The sequence below is a fragment of the Centroberyx affinis genome, unplaced genomic scaffold, assembly GCF_046629955.1.
Source record: "Centroberyx affinis isolate AG114_WGS23_722 - 3 ecotype Tasmania unplaced genomic scaffold, CSIRO-AGI_Caff_v1 ptg005159l_1, whole genome shotgun sequence".
Taxonomy (NCBI): domain Eukaryota; kingdom Metazoa; phylum Chordata; class Actinopteri; order Beryciformes; family Berycidae; genus Centroberyx; species Centroberyx affinis.
In genome coordinates, this window is record NW_027282560.1 from 38914 (window position 1) to 55424 (window position 16511).

Genomic DNA, 16511 nt, shown 5'->3' on the forward strand with positions numbered 1-16511 from the left:
ATCATGACAAAACTGATTTGTTATCTGTCTCTCTATCCCTCTCTCAAACCCTCACACACACACACACACACACACACATGCGCACACAAACACACACACAGGGGTGATCCGCCATGTGGGTGATGCGCTGAAAGACCATGCCTCCAAGTCAAGGGGGAAGATCTGCACCATTGGCATTGCCCCATGGGGCATTGTAGAAAACCAGGAGGATCTAGTGGGCAAAGATGTAAGTCTCTGTGAGAAAAAAACCAACAGAACAAAGTGAAACAGTCATTGAGTGGGAGTGTGTATTGCTTGCTTGCGTGTGTGTATGTTAAAAATGCCACATGCTGTCCACAGTTGACCAGACCCGGTAGATTGCTGTTGACAGCTTATTAGCTAAGATGCTGAGTCAGCGATTCCGATATGAGATAAACACTCCTTCAAAATGAGTCGGACAGCTGGCGGAACCACACGAAACTGGAGCACATGCTGACTCATCTAAATCTGGGGAATCAATGTTAATTTATAGTTAGAAATTCATCACAATGTGCAACACCCTGTCATAGTGAACAAGTCATGCAAAGCCGATTAATGTTGGTGGCTGAAATGAGATGATTAGGTGGTGAAATTCTCCCTTTATGCTTCATGGTCTGAGCTAAATAATATTGGCCCAGCTGACAAGTGTTTCATGCCTGCCTAATGGCCAGATGAATTCACCTCAGATTGACATGTGCAGAAAAGTGACATTAATGTCTCATAAATATCCACCCAATTATAATCTGAATGCTATGCTGAACATTAAAGGATCACACCGGTGTAATTTTAGTGTAATTTTAGTAAAAAATACGATGCACATGTTGTCTAAAATGATGGATTACATTAGTCAGGGCAGCATTATGTCTCTGTGAGCTGTTTTTAATATATTATAGCAACAGGAGCCTATGACTTCCAGAAGGCAAACCTGCAGTACAACAGACAGTAGTAGCTTCTGGTGAGCTTAGACTTATCATGGGTATTAATGGTGATAGGAAAACACAAAAATTAAACCGTGTAATCCTTTGACCGTACATTTTTCCTTTGTCAAGTTGTCAGCTACTCCTCCCACTAGTCTGGCTGTGCTTTTCTTATGTCTCCCTGATTGTAACTTGAATGTTGTTTTCCACTGGCTAGGTGGTGCGTCCATACCAGACCATGTCCAACCCTCTCAGCAAGTTGACCGTCCTCAACAGTCTCCACTCCCACTTCATTCTGGCAGACAACGGCACCACAGGAAAGTACGGCGCCGAGGTCAAGCTGCGACGGCAGCTGGAGAAACACATCTCCCTGCAGAAGATCAACACACGTGAGTGGAGAATATGCCTGTCAATCAAAATTCATGACTGACCTTATTTACCCTAAATGCTCGTCCTGAAATCAGTAGCGTTGCTCAAGAATTAGAGGATGTGTTTTTAAATGACAAAGACACATTGAGTGATAGCGTAATCCTTGTTTTGTCACCAACTCTACTGCGGGTTAATTGGGTTCAAACTCTATTTTACGGCCCCAACGAGACCAACATTATCATTATCAGCTCATACCGAGCACGTGCTGTCAGATAATGTATTTTTAGCCAGCTGTGATACAAGTCTTTCAGCCTTTGAAACTAGCCTTCTCTCCAGGAGGGTTTTTTTTTTTTTTTTTCAAAGTCTTCAGAAATCACCTGACAGCTCAGATCACTCTTTTCCTCAAATGAACTCTGCCAGCTAATCCTTGTCTTCCTGTGCTGTGGAGCTGAGGCCCGGAGGAAGCTATGTACCAAACCAGCTAACAAACACACACAGACAAACAAGCACTCACACACACACACAGACACACACACACACACACACACACACACACACACACACACACACACACACACACACAAATAGAAACACACAGGCAGAGACATGCACACACACACACACACGGAACAATAAGTGGGTCAGATGTTTTTTTTTTATATTGACAGACACAAGAATAGCTCTCCATGTCTTCATTTGAAAAAGGTACAACTAAGGTACATTATGCTCATAAAAAGACAGCAAGAGTGTATTTGTATGCATTGTGTGTGCATGTATGTGTGTGTGTGTGTGTGTGTGTGTGCGTGCCTGCGTGTGGAGAGTTTGTCTGCCGTCTAGCTCTTGTCACATTGCATTTCTCCTACTTCAATTTCCAGCTTATAACTTAGCTAGGAATGAAATGGATTTGCATGAATACAAAATACATTCCTCTCTCTCTCTCTCTCTCTCTCTCTCTCTCTCTCTCTCTCTCTCTCACACGCACAGACACAAGCACACACGAACCTCCCTGACACCCTTTAAATACATTTCTCATACCCTCTCACTAGCATTATTTGTAATGTGCCAGAGCGGGGAACGACCCTGAATCAGAGAAATGTTGTTTGCTGTTTCAGCCGTGATTTATTGTAGCTACCTGTTGTTTTGTTGTCAACAAAAAGCCACTCTGTAATAATTTCCCAAGGGTTCTGTTGACATGAATGCACAGATTTAAACATGAACCAGCAGCGTCTCTCATTTAAAAGCTGAGAGTGACACCAAATGGGTGTCACCAAAATGGGTACATCAGTGCACTGTCGTGAGCAACATCATGAGTCAGACATCACAGCTCCTTTATTGCCTCATTCTTACCTTTCACGACTTGCTGATTTTTACATACCCTGCCGCACCCCTTCCAAAGACTTTACTGCACTTCATTCTGACCTTACCTTTGTCAACAAATGTATGGTCATTGATGGGCAATGTTCAATGTTGTTAAATGTTAACGCCCAGACTGGAACTGTGCCCCCCCGACATCTGACACAGCGTACATTGTAAGACCAAAAGCCCTATTGATCCAGATTCACTGGAGTTCCATATATCACTACCACCTTTCTCCCAACTCCTTGACCCCCCCCCGGCTTCAGGGTTTTAAAAAATGGCTACCACCTAACAGCAACAACCCTGAGGTTGACAGGAGACAGGAACGTACTTCCCTCCTGTCCGTCATCCAGTCATGTGACCTATGGACTTCCCTTTGTCATCCTATGCCTGGGCTCATACAAAAGGGGCTGGGGAGGCAAAGGGACGCCCAGTCGTCACACGAGCATCTGACCATCCATATGATGGTAAAGGACCATCCCTAACCCTCACACAAATCCATCATCTGATCAGCTGATTAGCTACTCTTTAACCTGTATTTGGATCCTCAGACAAAGTGAGCGCTACTACTGCCTGGGATCCACTATTTAAATAAGGGACAATCTGTATGACTGACCAGAGCCATCAAACCACAGCCTCTGTCACATTAACCTTAACCCCAGACATTGCTCCTGAACCTAACCCTTGACATTATTGTCTCCATGTGTGATAACTGGCCTCAGCTGTGTGATCTGGTTTGATATATCAGTGTTACAGATGTCGTTCAGGTTGGCATAAGCTTCCTCTTGAGGTGAATTTCCTCCCAGTCTCGAGGCTACAAGTCCTGTATGAGCCAGCTGACGGCTGTCCGCAGCCCTGATCAGCATCATTCAAACACACTCTTGAGTTATATTTCTACCATGAAAGCAAGTTAACTTTTCGCTGGGTGGATTAGATTGAGGACATATGATGCATGAAGCCATTCTGGTTGTCCTGTTTAAGAATTTAAGAAATTTGCGATTGGTAGACTAACAAATAACAAGCACTTAAACAAACCACAGTAGCACCATCAACAAAAGTAATTATTTTATATCCAGTAGAGAAATGTCATTTCTGTAGAAAAGCTCTTTTAATATTTAATTTGGTCTCCAGTGTCAACCCTTCCTGCATAAAGCCACTATATCTTATTTTACAGCAGACATAATCCTCGTGGAGAAGGAGAGCCTGTCACTTTCTCATTTGTCTCTGTAGACTTTTTCAACATCGCTCTCCCGTCCCCTGTATTTTGATCACTTTAATTTAAATTCTTATTTTCCTCTGTTCTTGTCAGTCTTGGGAGAGTTTGCAGGCACAAGGGCCAAGGCAGCGCCTGCCACTGCAGACCTGTGCGTGTGTGTGTGTGTGTGTGTGTGTGTGTGCGTACGTTAGGGCAGAATATTGTAATTATGCTGTGAAATGTAGTACATGGGGACACTGCTTTTTCTGCATAATGTCTTTTTCAGCACTTAAAAAATGTTAAATAATTTCAAAGAAAACTGCAACCTCTTGCAATTTGAATGTTGCTGGAGTTAATATTGCAAATTCTATATTTTTGTTCTGGTAATTCTGCAGCCCTAGTGTGCAAGTTTATGCAAGAGAGAGTGTGTGCGTGTGTGTGTGTGTGTGTGTGTGTCTGTAGGTTTGTGTGTCTGTATGACGTGTGTGTGTATCCTTTACTTTCTCATTCACCTCTAGGGTTGCCAGACAAGGACTATTGCTTGATTTGATTACCTGTCCACGGTCAATACAGGAGTGCATCAATTTTCTTCACAGCAGGCCTCCCATGGGATCCAGCTGTAGTCTGTGGTCCTGCAGGGAGAGAGAAGAATAAAGAAAGATAAAGAGGGAGAGAGCAGTTGAGTTTGAATGGTTTAACATGTGGTTTGTGGACCACACGTAACCACCCCCCTTTTTTTTCTCTCTCTCTTAACACAAACTACACAAACTACACACAACCACAAGATGAAAGAAATGTGGTGGATAGATAGGCGTAATCTTCCCCTGTGGTCTTTTTGTGATGTCTGGGCAATCCTGCAGCTAATCCTACTGTGCCTGTGCGTGATTTTCCTTGCAATGGCTATCACTATGTTACTGCCGGAAATGCTGTAGAAATCAAATTGGCTAGCACAGTTATTATATATGGGGATGGATTTTATGTAATTAATTCATGTGTATTTTTTGCTGGCCACATTCCAGAAAATAGACATTGGACTTTATGTCCGTATTGTCTGTAATATTGCAAAGAATATCTCAATGTACCTGTCAGGTCATTGTGAATTTTCTGAACTGTTTCTATATTTTGGTTTGTGGTCGTATTGCAGGCAATCATTGCCATCCATTACAAGTCATGGCAGCACCATTGGCACCTGTCAAAGCTCATCACTGGAACACAGTTATGCAATCCCTCAGCCTTTTAACGCCCCCTTAGCGACAAGTTAGACGTGTGTACTTCCTCTGTATACTTCCTCCAGTCCCTACTGTATATTTGATGTTGTGGAAGGTGTCGCCTCCTGTGGCGTTGTAACCTCATTAGTGGAAAGGGGACTGGAATATCTAAAGGACAGCTCTGGCTGGGTGCAAACAGAATAAATGCCTGTAGACAGGAAATTGGGGTTGGAAGGCTGTAAATATGGTGGCTGCGGCCAGCATATTCACACGCTGGAGTAGATGCACAGCTCTTTGCCGTGCCATAGATGCACGACTCTCTCGTGACTTGTCCAACCCAGCTTAACCAGGCGTGGTCCAGCCTGGCAGAGCGTGGACAAAGAGGCAGATGCAAATGAACCTGGACTTCTCTGAGACGGTTTCAGTTCAGGCAGCACAGGATGAGATGTGAGCTTCACATGCAAACAAAGAGGGACAGAGCTTGTAAGCAGTGACCATGAACGTATATTATATAATTATATACAGATGTGACTGTTGATTTATCGTTGCTATGCAACAAAGTGCAGCGATTTTGCTACTCAAACACAGGGAGAAAACAGATTTTTTTTCTTCTCTCACTACTCTTCAGTGTCTCCTGCGGCTAGCACAAATTGTCAGACTTGTTGTAGAAAGCCAATGAAAGAGAGGCACCAAGCAGCATAGCTCACTAAACGACTGCACAGCCCTTTCAACAAGTCTCCAGCGATGGCTGCAACGCTTTTTAATCACATACCTGCCTCGCAGAGAGGGAGAGTGAAGGAAAGAGAGAGAGAAGAGACAATAAAGAGAAGAGGGTGAGCGGAAAGGGGGGGAATTAAATAACGAGGGAAGGATGCATAAAGTAGCTGCGGAGAGAAGGAGGCAGGGAGTGAGGCAAGATATTACCTTGAGGTGTCTCCATTGAATAAGCAGAATGAGGAAAACAAGAGAAAAGCGAGCGAGAGAAAGAAGACATTAGCCCCCTTTCCACTGAGGGCCAAACCTGGTGCTTGAACTTAGCTCCAGAGTTCCTGACCCCTTTCCACTGGGTTAGCTTAGGCCAAAACAGGGCTAGTCCAGGAACTCAAGCCCCACTACCAAATCCTCAGGGCCAAAGCTGTTAGCCCTGATGCTTATACATCATCACATTCTATATTTTTCAAATAGGGGGTGTTGCTTAGTAACGTCTGTAACTGAGTGCAGCCATTCCTACATTAATGAGCCTGTTAGAAACTAGGTATGTTAATTCTTAAATCTGTATTACTTTCAGCTGCTATCTTAGAAAAAAAACAAAACATCTTGCTACACATAGAAAAATAAGACTGTTACGAGTTGGAAACAACTTTTTAGCCTGATACCGTATATTGAAACCAACATTGGCCTTATTTAGCTTACTATCATTCACTTTCCAATTTTGACACACATAGTAGCAAAGGACTAATGTTAAAGGAAAAAACCTGCCTTTGCTTACGCAGGCAAGGCAGTTTTTCTTTACTTTAACGCCTTCAGTAGGCGTTTGAATCACTGCCCAGCGATGACTCTTTGTTTTTTTATGTGAATGATGTTAGCCTCATCCTGCAACCTTCTTCTTTTTTAAAACTTCCCACAAAGTAATTAAAAAAATGTTAACGATTATATGGTACATTTGACAGCAGCATTGTCTTCCATGTTTGATGACAAGCAGTTGTGTAAGTTAGTTGTCATAGTTACGCAGGGACCAGGTTGCTCAGTGGAAACACTTTAACAAGTTTAGCCCAGTGCTTAAGTTCCAGGCTAGAGTTCCTGGGCCAAAGTTCTTGGGCTTTTGGCCTTCAGTGGAAAGGGGGCTATTGAGTCTCCCAATGTTCCCTCAAGTCTTCCATTTGACCCTGATCGCTAGCACTATTTAACTGTGAGCATGAGTACTTTGTATATTGAATGTGTACATAGGTGCGGATGTGTGTGTGTGTGCGTGTGTGTGTGTGTGAGTCTGTGTGTCTGTCACCTTCACTGACCCTCCTATAGCAGTGGTTTCATTAATCACAGAATACGTAAAGGGTGAAATATACAGTAGCTGAAGGTAATTGAATTCGGAAGCCATAAGGCCTTGCATCGCAGATTAGCTCCGGCACTCTGACCTCCACTGTGGAACAGCCCATACACAGGAGATTATAGTTAAGCTACTGTACATAGAAAGTCAAGGAGGTCGTAATGTTGTTCCTTCAAGCACTACACACTACACACTATACAAACTTGTCTAAAGCAGACCGGCTCTTGATTTTCCTTATCTGGCTAATAATGTCGCATTAGATTTCCAATTGTGTGACCAATTGCGTTTTGCAGTGGCTCTTAGGATAGGTAGTTTATTGTCCTTGAGAGGGAATTCTTTCCTCAGTCAGGTGCAGCGAATACATACAGATAAGACAATATAAGACAACAGGGGGGGAGTTATTTAATGCATCTATGGCAGAGGGGACAAAGCTTTTGCCGAAGTGAGTCTTTCTGCACCTGAGTGTCCTGTATGTGTGACCTGAGGGAAGGAGGGTGAAGGAGCAGAGGAGTGGGCGCTCACAGTTATTTATTATTGTCCGTGCTTTCCATGTTAGGCCTGAGGAGGTAAGGTTGTGCAGATTGAGATGGGTTGAACAAATGGGTTTTTTAATCTATGGATAAGTCTTTGCTGGCAGCGTTTATGAATGTCAATGGTGGTTGAAGCTGAAGTTGTTGTCCAGAGTGATTCCTAAGTATCTGGCTCCCATACGTCAGTCTCCACTGTATGCTACTGTATCTAATAAAGCAGCAATACTTGGAAAATAATGTAGAATAAAGTGTGTGAATTATGTCGTTCTGCAAGCAGTTCAAATATGTGAAAACTATTGAAATACATTTAATTAATTCAGGTCTTCCTACAATACAATCAGTACAGTGGGCACATAAATTCTTATTTTTGCATTAGCACTGTGGTCAAGGGTATTAAAATTTCATCTGCGATTCATTGTATTAAATTCTTTGACCCATGGGTTTTGGTTTCTGGGATGGTGCTGCATGGATGGCTGGCTAAATGAATGGACTGAACTAATACTGTAGGTGTGGATCAGCAGATAATACTGTATCAGGGCACTTGAGGATATGCATACATAGATAGTGTGGAGACAATAAGAGTCATTAGGGGTAAAGTGTGTTCATGTGTGAATGGACACAGAGAATATATGTGGAAATGATGAATATGTGAACTGCTACAGTATTCAACCCTGTGGCGGAGAGATAAAACGGTCACTAGTGGGTATGGTTGGATAGGAGAATAGCTCTAGGTATGGTTCCAGGTTGTGGATGTGCATGGATGAGAAAATGTTATGTGGTGTGGAATGAAGCTGAGCGTATGGTCAGCAGTGTGAACGGTGGTAACTCTGTTGTTTAGGATTTTACTGTTGGAGTGGTAAAAGAAAGTGGTAAGGAGGTCAGGGATGTCCTTGTACTAATATAGACAAACAGCAACTTTTTTCATTTCAGCAATTTTTTTTATTTCATCATTTTTGGGGGGCTTTTCATCATGGGGAGACAATAGATTGGTCTCTGTCTGTTTGTTTGTTTGTTTGTTTGTTTCTTCTACGATTCATCTCACACACCATACAATATATTCACTAATCAGATTTTGACAAAACCTGGGTGAATGATGCATCAAGGTTTTATATACACCATACACGTATATATGGTGTGTGAGATGAATCGTAGAAGAACCCCGGGTGAATGATGCATCTCACCACTGCATTCCAGCATTTTCCAAATTACATCAGTTGACTCAAGGAGGGGGCTACAATTACAGGTCAAAGTAAGGTGACATTTGATCATTTTTTGTTTTTTAATCTCATCATGGGGAGACTATGGACTGATCTCTGGCACGTTCACTTTTTATTTATTTTCCCGTTTTGTCAATATGTAATCTTTGTTTGTCCACTCTGTGCACCCATCTGCACCGTCCAGGAAGGGTGATCCCTCTTTCTGAGGTTTCTTCCATTTTTTTCCCCCCCTTGGTCTTATTGAAGGTCTAAAGTTGGGAGGAGTCATTTTCATTTATCGTTTGCATGTATTGTTTCATAATGTGGGCGTTGTGAAGCCCTTTGAGACTGTAACTGTGATTAAGGGCGATACAAATATACTTGACTTGACTTGACTCATCATGGCCTTCCAGCATTTTCTGATACTGATTGGCTCAGGGGGGGGACGCTACAATTACAGGTCAAAACAAGGCGACATATTTGTTACTACCCAGAGGGGAACTGCGTCATTCATTGGTGACGACATGTTGACTGTTGCCATGTATATTGTGGTGTTATTGTATGGTATTCTGCTAGTCTGCAGAGGAGAGAGACAGGTGAAATGGGAGAGAAACTAGAGTCGACCCCTGCAGTATTTTAAGTATATGATGTGTGTCATTGCTTGCTGAGGCACGCTTATGCCTGACAACACACTTTACATCACAGTGACCCACAGACCAGAGCTGGATCCAGAAATGTTTGGCGGGAGCTAGTCAAACTTCTTTTTTATCCAAACATGAAAGAGACAGATAAATAAATATGAACTACCAATCTAGAGTGCTGGACACCATTCTAACCCATTTAGTTGTTTTATGTGACTAAAAAGGATAATAATTGGCCTACAGTAGATGCAGACACACAGGTATTCACGCAAACACATACAGTACCTCATAATTACATTTTCTTCGGCACATACAGAGGGAAGCATCCATGCACCGAAGAAGAAGATGCTCTCGCAGAAACATACGCACACATACACACACAGTCTCTCTCTCACACACACACAGACACAAATCAATGAGGTATTCCTTTAACCCCAATTTCCCAGTAGAAAATGTCTTTTCCTGGTCAACGACACCATTCATGATTGATTCTCTCAGGCTCACCCGGCCTTGATAACGCTACAACTCAGCTCAAATTAAATACGTGACACAGAGCATCCGATCCGAACTGAATTCCTCCGAGTGGGTCAGAAAAGAGCAGGATATCATGATGTCAAAACACGGCAGAAAAAGCAAAGTTCGAGAGTAGCCACGACATCGCCCGTTTGATGTACCCACCCCCCCCCCCCCCCCCGACCTTTTGTTCTCTGCCTGTCTAGCATGATGGTGCAAGGGGGTGGGGGTGGGGGTGGGGGTGGGGGGTTGGGGAGTGGGGGCGCGAAGACGACCCGCATACTGTAACACACCTCCTCTGGTCATGCTGATGCTAATTTGACACATACAAGGACAGACTCGCCGACACTTGCGCACACCCACACACACACACAGACACACGCACATACAAATGCAATCACACACGCAGAGGGTGAGTCATCGGTGGATCTCTCATGAGGAACATTTAAGCATGTTACGTGCGTCCCGCTCGCACGCTCCTCTCTCCCTCCCAAACTCCCTCCGTCCCTCTTTACTTCCTGCCCTCCCAGGCAGGAAGTAGTAGTTTCCCTCCCAAGAGGTGTGGTGTGGGGAACTTGTTGGAGTGTGTGCTGTGCGTGGTACATGGATACAGTCAGTGCAGGAACAGGGGTGTGGGTAAACAAAATGGGGTGAGACAGGATGAGAGAGAGATTGATGGGCCCCATAAGGTCTCCCATAGCTACTCTCTCTCTCTCTCTCTCTCTCTCTCGCTCTTTCTCTCTCTCTCACGCACACACATATACACACACACACACAAACAGTTCACTAATGATAAAATCCATCTGTATATTATGGTTTCTTGTCAAACTTATTGTGTTGAGGAGGTTTGGTACCGGCACGTAATGAGACTTCAGAGACGTGATTATTTTGACTGCAGGCCAGTCAAATGCCTGTTTCTCTTCCAACATGGCTATGCTGCTAGGGGATTGCTATCATAGATGGTGAAGGAAATAGTGAAGGAGGTAGATAATGAAGGAAAGGAAGCATGAGATGTGTTGTGACTCTGTCAGTGGATCACTCATGTGCTTTTGAAGAAAAGAAAGAAAGGAGAAACAGACAAGTACAGATTGTGCACAGGCCCACATTGTATTTGTGGAGATAACACACAGACCTAGTTCATTATCAGTTTATCTGACTGTTGGCCCTTGGCTCTCTGGCTCCCTAGTTGATCAGCTGCCTTCATCTCTTGGCTTGCCATTTGATGTTACCAACTGAACTGTTAGGAAACATCATTTATACCATATTACATACACACTTAGAAGCACTGCTAATACAGCACATGCTTTATTAGGTGCAGAAGGAGCACTTCTCTAAGAGCCAGGCTCTGTGTTCATTTGTGCATTTGTGAATACTTTTTGCCATTCACATTGCTTAGGGGAATTACAGCATGCACTGTTTAGGCCGTGCAGAACCCCATGAACCCTGCATAAGGGATATACAGCGTGCGCTTGCACACCAGGTGATTTTCTAACTAGCTAAGTCGATGTATGAATTAAATATTTTGTTCAGCGATTCTCTTAGTTACAACACTAAGAGCCCACAGCACTTTTGTATTAAGTCATGCATACCTGCCCACTCCTCCACTGACTACCTATAAAGCGCTAGCACACTTGTTGTATATAATAATAATGATAATAATAATAATAATTAATAGTAATAATAATGATAGTTATTATTATAGTATATATAGTATATAGTATATGAATGTATATATCTATTCATCACTATACCACAGCAGTCCATGCAAATTAAGCAACAAAACCCCATCTCCATGTTCTCCCGTCATGTGACATTGTTGTAACTAATTTGCCTACGAAGAGGATTATGGGAGATTTACATCGAAGCTAAGATGTGAAGATTTAAAGTTACAGTTAATACAACTTAACCTAATGCAACGTTTTTCTTTGCTTGATTAATTGTATACTCCTCAAGAAAGTACAGAGTTGATTTGTACAAAATGACTTTTACCACACCATGATGAAGTTTTCATAGCGCCCAGAGCTGTGAAGTGTCTTACGTCCAGTTACCATGGCTGAACTTTGCTTTTGAAGACCACAGTCCTGCAGTGAGTGCGCCGCAGCAAAGAAAAGCACAAACAGACCAACTGATACTGAGAGAGCAAAAAACACAGCGAACAGAAAGGAACACAGATGGAAGATAAAGTATAGTGAGAAGCGGGGAGAGGGAAAGACAGATGTATATGGAAAGCCCACTGTTCATTTTGTACCCGCTGACAAAATGAATAGCTTGTCTGGACAAGCACAACAGTGTTGTACTTGGCAGAGTAAACACACTGTGAACTCCAACAGGACGGATTCCATCTCCACTAAATACTCAACAGATTAGCTCTCCAGCTATGGGTTTGCATGTTCCAACTAGAGCAATAGATTGTCTTTTCAAAGTGCCGACTCCTAACTACTCAACATATACTCAGATGGTACTTAGTGTTTTAACACATATAAGTGATACATGTTTTATTAGATAAAAAGAGAGAGTTCAGACCACAAAACCTGCTTCCAAGGATGAAATAATTTAAACAACTCTGGGCTTTCTAGCGATCACAAAATCCCCTTGTAATAAAGTGTAAAACGTCAGTAGAAGCAGCAGTTGGTGGAGCGCTAACAATGTTAAGGTTAAGGCTTCAATTCCCACTGGAACAGTTTTTAGTTTAGGCTAAGGCTAATTAGAATAACAAACTTGAGTGTAAGGTCAAATGTCACCATAAAACAAACTTACTGTTCTCGGATAGGCAGGCGAAAGAGAACATTGCTTCGTTTGTGGTTTGTTTATCGGTGTGTGTGTGTGTGTGTGTGTGTGTGTGTGTGTGTGTGTGTGTGTGTGTGTGTGTGTGTGTGTGTGTGTGTGTGTGTGTGTGTGTGTGCTGGCAGAATTTTCTCCTACCAATTAGCCATGCCACAGCTGTGCATTCCCCTCCTCATCTGCTCCTCGGTGGGTTTCAATTGAACAGTAATCTGCTTTAGATACCGTGGTGTTGCCTCCAAAGCTCAGTAGTCATCAATATCAATGCCTGATACGACACAACCACAAGCATGCACACACACACACACACACACACACACACACAGGTACCAGCAAAAACACTGAGGTAAAACCAGTTTTTTTTACATTTGGAACAAACAGACAGCCAATCAGAAAATAAGGAAGAATCAGATACAAAACGCAAGTCATTAGTCTCCCTCTCTCTCGTATTCTGCTCTGCTGATATATGGTCATGTGATGCGTTGTGGCACGGTGACGTTTTACCTCTTTGAAGTAGGCGAGGCCCCTAAAATATTCTCCTTATGTAACTGTCCCTGTTGCGAGGCTGTGTGAGGCAAAGCGTAATGGTGGTGGGTTTCTAAGTGCGTGTGTGCGTGTAGTTGTGTGCGTGCGTGTGTGTAAGCATGCGTTTGGATGTGCTCGCCTGCCTGCGTGTATGCGAGAGAATCCACGTTTTCCCCTCGGTGAATTATGCAGACCGAGATGAGGGTGCGGGGCGGGGAGGATCCGGCAGTTACACAGCTTTTGAATTAGAAGAGTCAAAACACCCGGCAGAAAACACAACTGCATGAAAGAGAATGAGAGGGAGAGGATGAGAGGAGAGACTGCGGGAAGGAAGACAAAGAAAGAGGGGGGAGAAATGGAAAGAGAGAGAGAGAGAGAGAGAGAGAGAGAGAGAGAGAATGAATGGGCAGGATTAAGAGTTGAGGATTTGGGGAATGGAGGAAGGACAATTGAGAGCAAGAGGGAAAGAACATGATGTCCACGGTGTTAGAGAGAGTGGGACGGGGGTTTACAGGGTTTACAGTGTCTTAAAGTGAATATTGAGTGGTATAATGAGAAATAGACTATGGAGGGAAAACCAGAAGCAAGAGAGAGAAGGACAGCAAAGGGCAGAGTCGAAATAAAGGAGTGGTGAAGAAACTCCTGTGAGAGTTTGGCAGTAAAGTGCTGATCTGCCTCCCCTTGTATGAAGTCTAACTGAGTGCAGAAAAACCCACCTGCTAATTATGCGTAATTACTCCAAATAGCCTGTGATTAGCAGGCAAGGAGCCATTTTTGTATGGAACAGCGGGGGATTTATCACTCTGTGGCTGAAACACACGCTCTCTCTCACACACACACACACACACACACACACACACACACACACACACACACACACATACACACACACAGACAGGCTCATGCCACAGGAACAAAGCACAAAGCACAAAGTGGGCTGGTTATTTTTGGTACATGTGCTTTTTTTAAAACTGCTCCAGCATAATTAGGAAATGTACGGTGTCTTGACAGAAGAGTCAGGCGACATTTCAGGTGTCACACTGTCATTCACACCTCTTTGCCAGAAAATCAGGATTGGGTTTATCTTTGTCTGGATCAAGTATTGCTGATGTAATGAGGGCTTTTGATTTACTTGTCACTTTTTCTTTCCCTATTCTTGACTTCCCCATGTCCTCCTCCTCCTCCTGTGTCTCTCTCCCGCTCTCTCACTGTCTGCAGGTATTGGTCAGGGTGTGCCGGTGGTGGCTCTGATCGTAGAGGGGGGTCCTAATGTGATCTCCATAGTGCTGGAGTACCTCAGGGACACGCCTCCGGTCCCTGTGGTGGTGTGTGACGGCAGCGGCAGAGCCTCAGACATCTTGGCCTTCGGACACAAGTACTCAGAGGAGGGAGGGTACGCACTCTCGGTGTTATGCTGTAAACTCGCCGAACATTTATGAATACATACAGTATGTGATCCAACATAGAAAACCAGGCACACTGTGAGAGATTGTTGTATTTTGTTTTGCTGTTTTCCATAGATTCATTGGCATTTGCATTCAGAAATTAAGGCTTTGTTCCATAATACTGGTGAATAAATTAGTTAGAATTATTAATTACTGAAACATAAAAGTGCCTTTTGATCAAACTTTTCCTGATGTAAAATGGGTTTTGTGTAAAAGTTAAATGAGCAAGAGTTTTCATAATTTATTTCAATATACAGTATACTCATTTTGCGGCACGTAATTCGGCAGTTATGCGTTTTTGAGAAGAAGGAGATGTTATTAGAAAAATGTATTCCCCCACTTAAAGCAACACCGAACCTGGCAAAAAAACATCAATTTTCTAAAATGTTTTGATTATAGTGCTCCACTACTTCAATTACACAGGTAAATGTTGTTATTTTCCTCATGATACAGATGTGAATCATTCAAAACTGTTTTTACAGCTTAATAGTGAGGCACAGATGAAGGTAAACTTGCAGAATATCATCTTACCAAGGACTCAGAGTGATTGATAGTTGTGCTGAGAGCGCCAGTCAACCTTGGTTTCACTTACTGACATACAAATCTAATTTGGCTGCAATCCCTCTCCTGTTCCCTCCTGTCCCTCTCTGGCTCACTGTTTCTTCCCTCTATCGTCTCCCTTCCTCTCTGTCCACACCACTCTGTCTCTGCAGGATAATTAACGAGTCTCTAAGAGACCAGTTGCTGGTGACCATCCAGAAGACTTTCACCTACAGCCGCACACAGGCCCAGCACCTCTTTATCATTCTCATGGAGTGCATGAAGAAGAAGGAGCTGGTGAGTGTCACTGTCACTGTCACACACACACACACACATGCTTGCACGCACACACACGCACATACAAATACACATGTTCGCATGCAAGCACATGTGCACACACACACACACACACTTGGCACACATGCACGCCAGTACGCTCGCACATGCAGGGAAGCAAACATGTACTCAGGTCACGAAACACACTCACATAGAGAGACACACACAGACACACACACAATCACACCGCTAACACACCTCTAATACGTTTCTAATACCACCACCTTCACCATTCACTCAAGGCTTGATGCCTGTACTGTATATAGCAGTCGAAATAAAAAATATATATATATACCATGCAAGAGCTTATAAAGGAGGGACAAGAATGGATTTGTCAAATTCAGCTTGCCCATTATGAAACTTTTATCGATGCAATTAGTACTCCATGTTTTATGTATGACATGTTATATTAAGTGGATGTAAATGTATTCAGATGACATTCGGGACCAAATGGCCTCCACCTTGAGACTCTATACCCCATTGGCGGTGTTTAATGCAAGACACAGCAGTGGCTGTCACACACATGCCTCTCCCCTGGGGTGGAGTCCGGGTCCCTTCAGAGCGCTGTCAGTCATGTGAAACAGACCTCTCATGAATGCTGTTACATGCTGTGTGTGTGTGTGTGTGTGTGTGTGTGTGTGTGTGTGTGTGTGTGTGTGTGTGTGTGTGTGTGTGTGTGTGTGTGTGTGTGTGTGTGTGTTCATTCATACCTGCCCACGCGCGTGTATGTGTGCATGTGTTACATTTCATGTCATGGTACATTTGACAGTTATTATGGTATGGCAGACATATTGTGATTGAAGGTTTAAAACACAGCAGTACACATAACACATGCATACACACACAAACACCACCAACTTTGAGGTACCTCTAAGTGCAGCTCCAGCCACCGTC

General features: G+C 43.3%; 1 protein-coding gene across 1 annotated transcript in view; it reads left to right on the forward strand.

Annotated features, from left to right (window-relative positions):
• The window catches only part of LOC139666840 (transient receptor potential cation channel subfamily M member 3-like), a gene marked incomplete at both ends in the record, with an annotated part of 32362 nt that extends 16784 nt beyond the window's left edge, over nucleotides 1-15578 (forward strand). Inside the window, 4 exons of the mRNA XM_071546176.1 lie at nucleotides 102-226; nucleotides 1153-1324; nucleotides 14515-14689; nucleotides 15455-15578. Coding sequence (XP_071402277.1) covers nucleotides 102-226; nucleotides 1153-1324; nucleotides 14515-14689; nucleotides 15455-15578 — 596 coding nt within the window. The remainder of the gene's footprint in view (nucleotides 1-101; nucleotides 227-1152; nucleotides 1325-14514; nucleotides 14690-15454) is intronic.
• Between the last annotated feature and the right edge of the window lie 933 nt (nucleotides 15579-16511).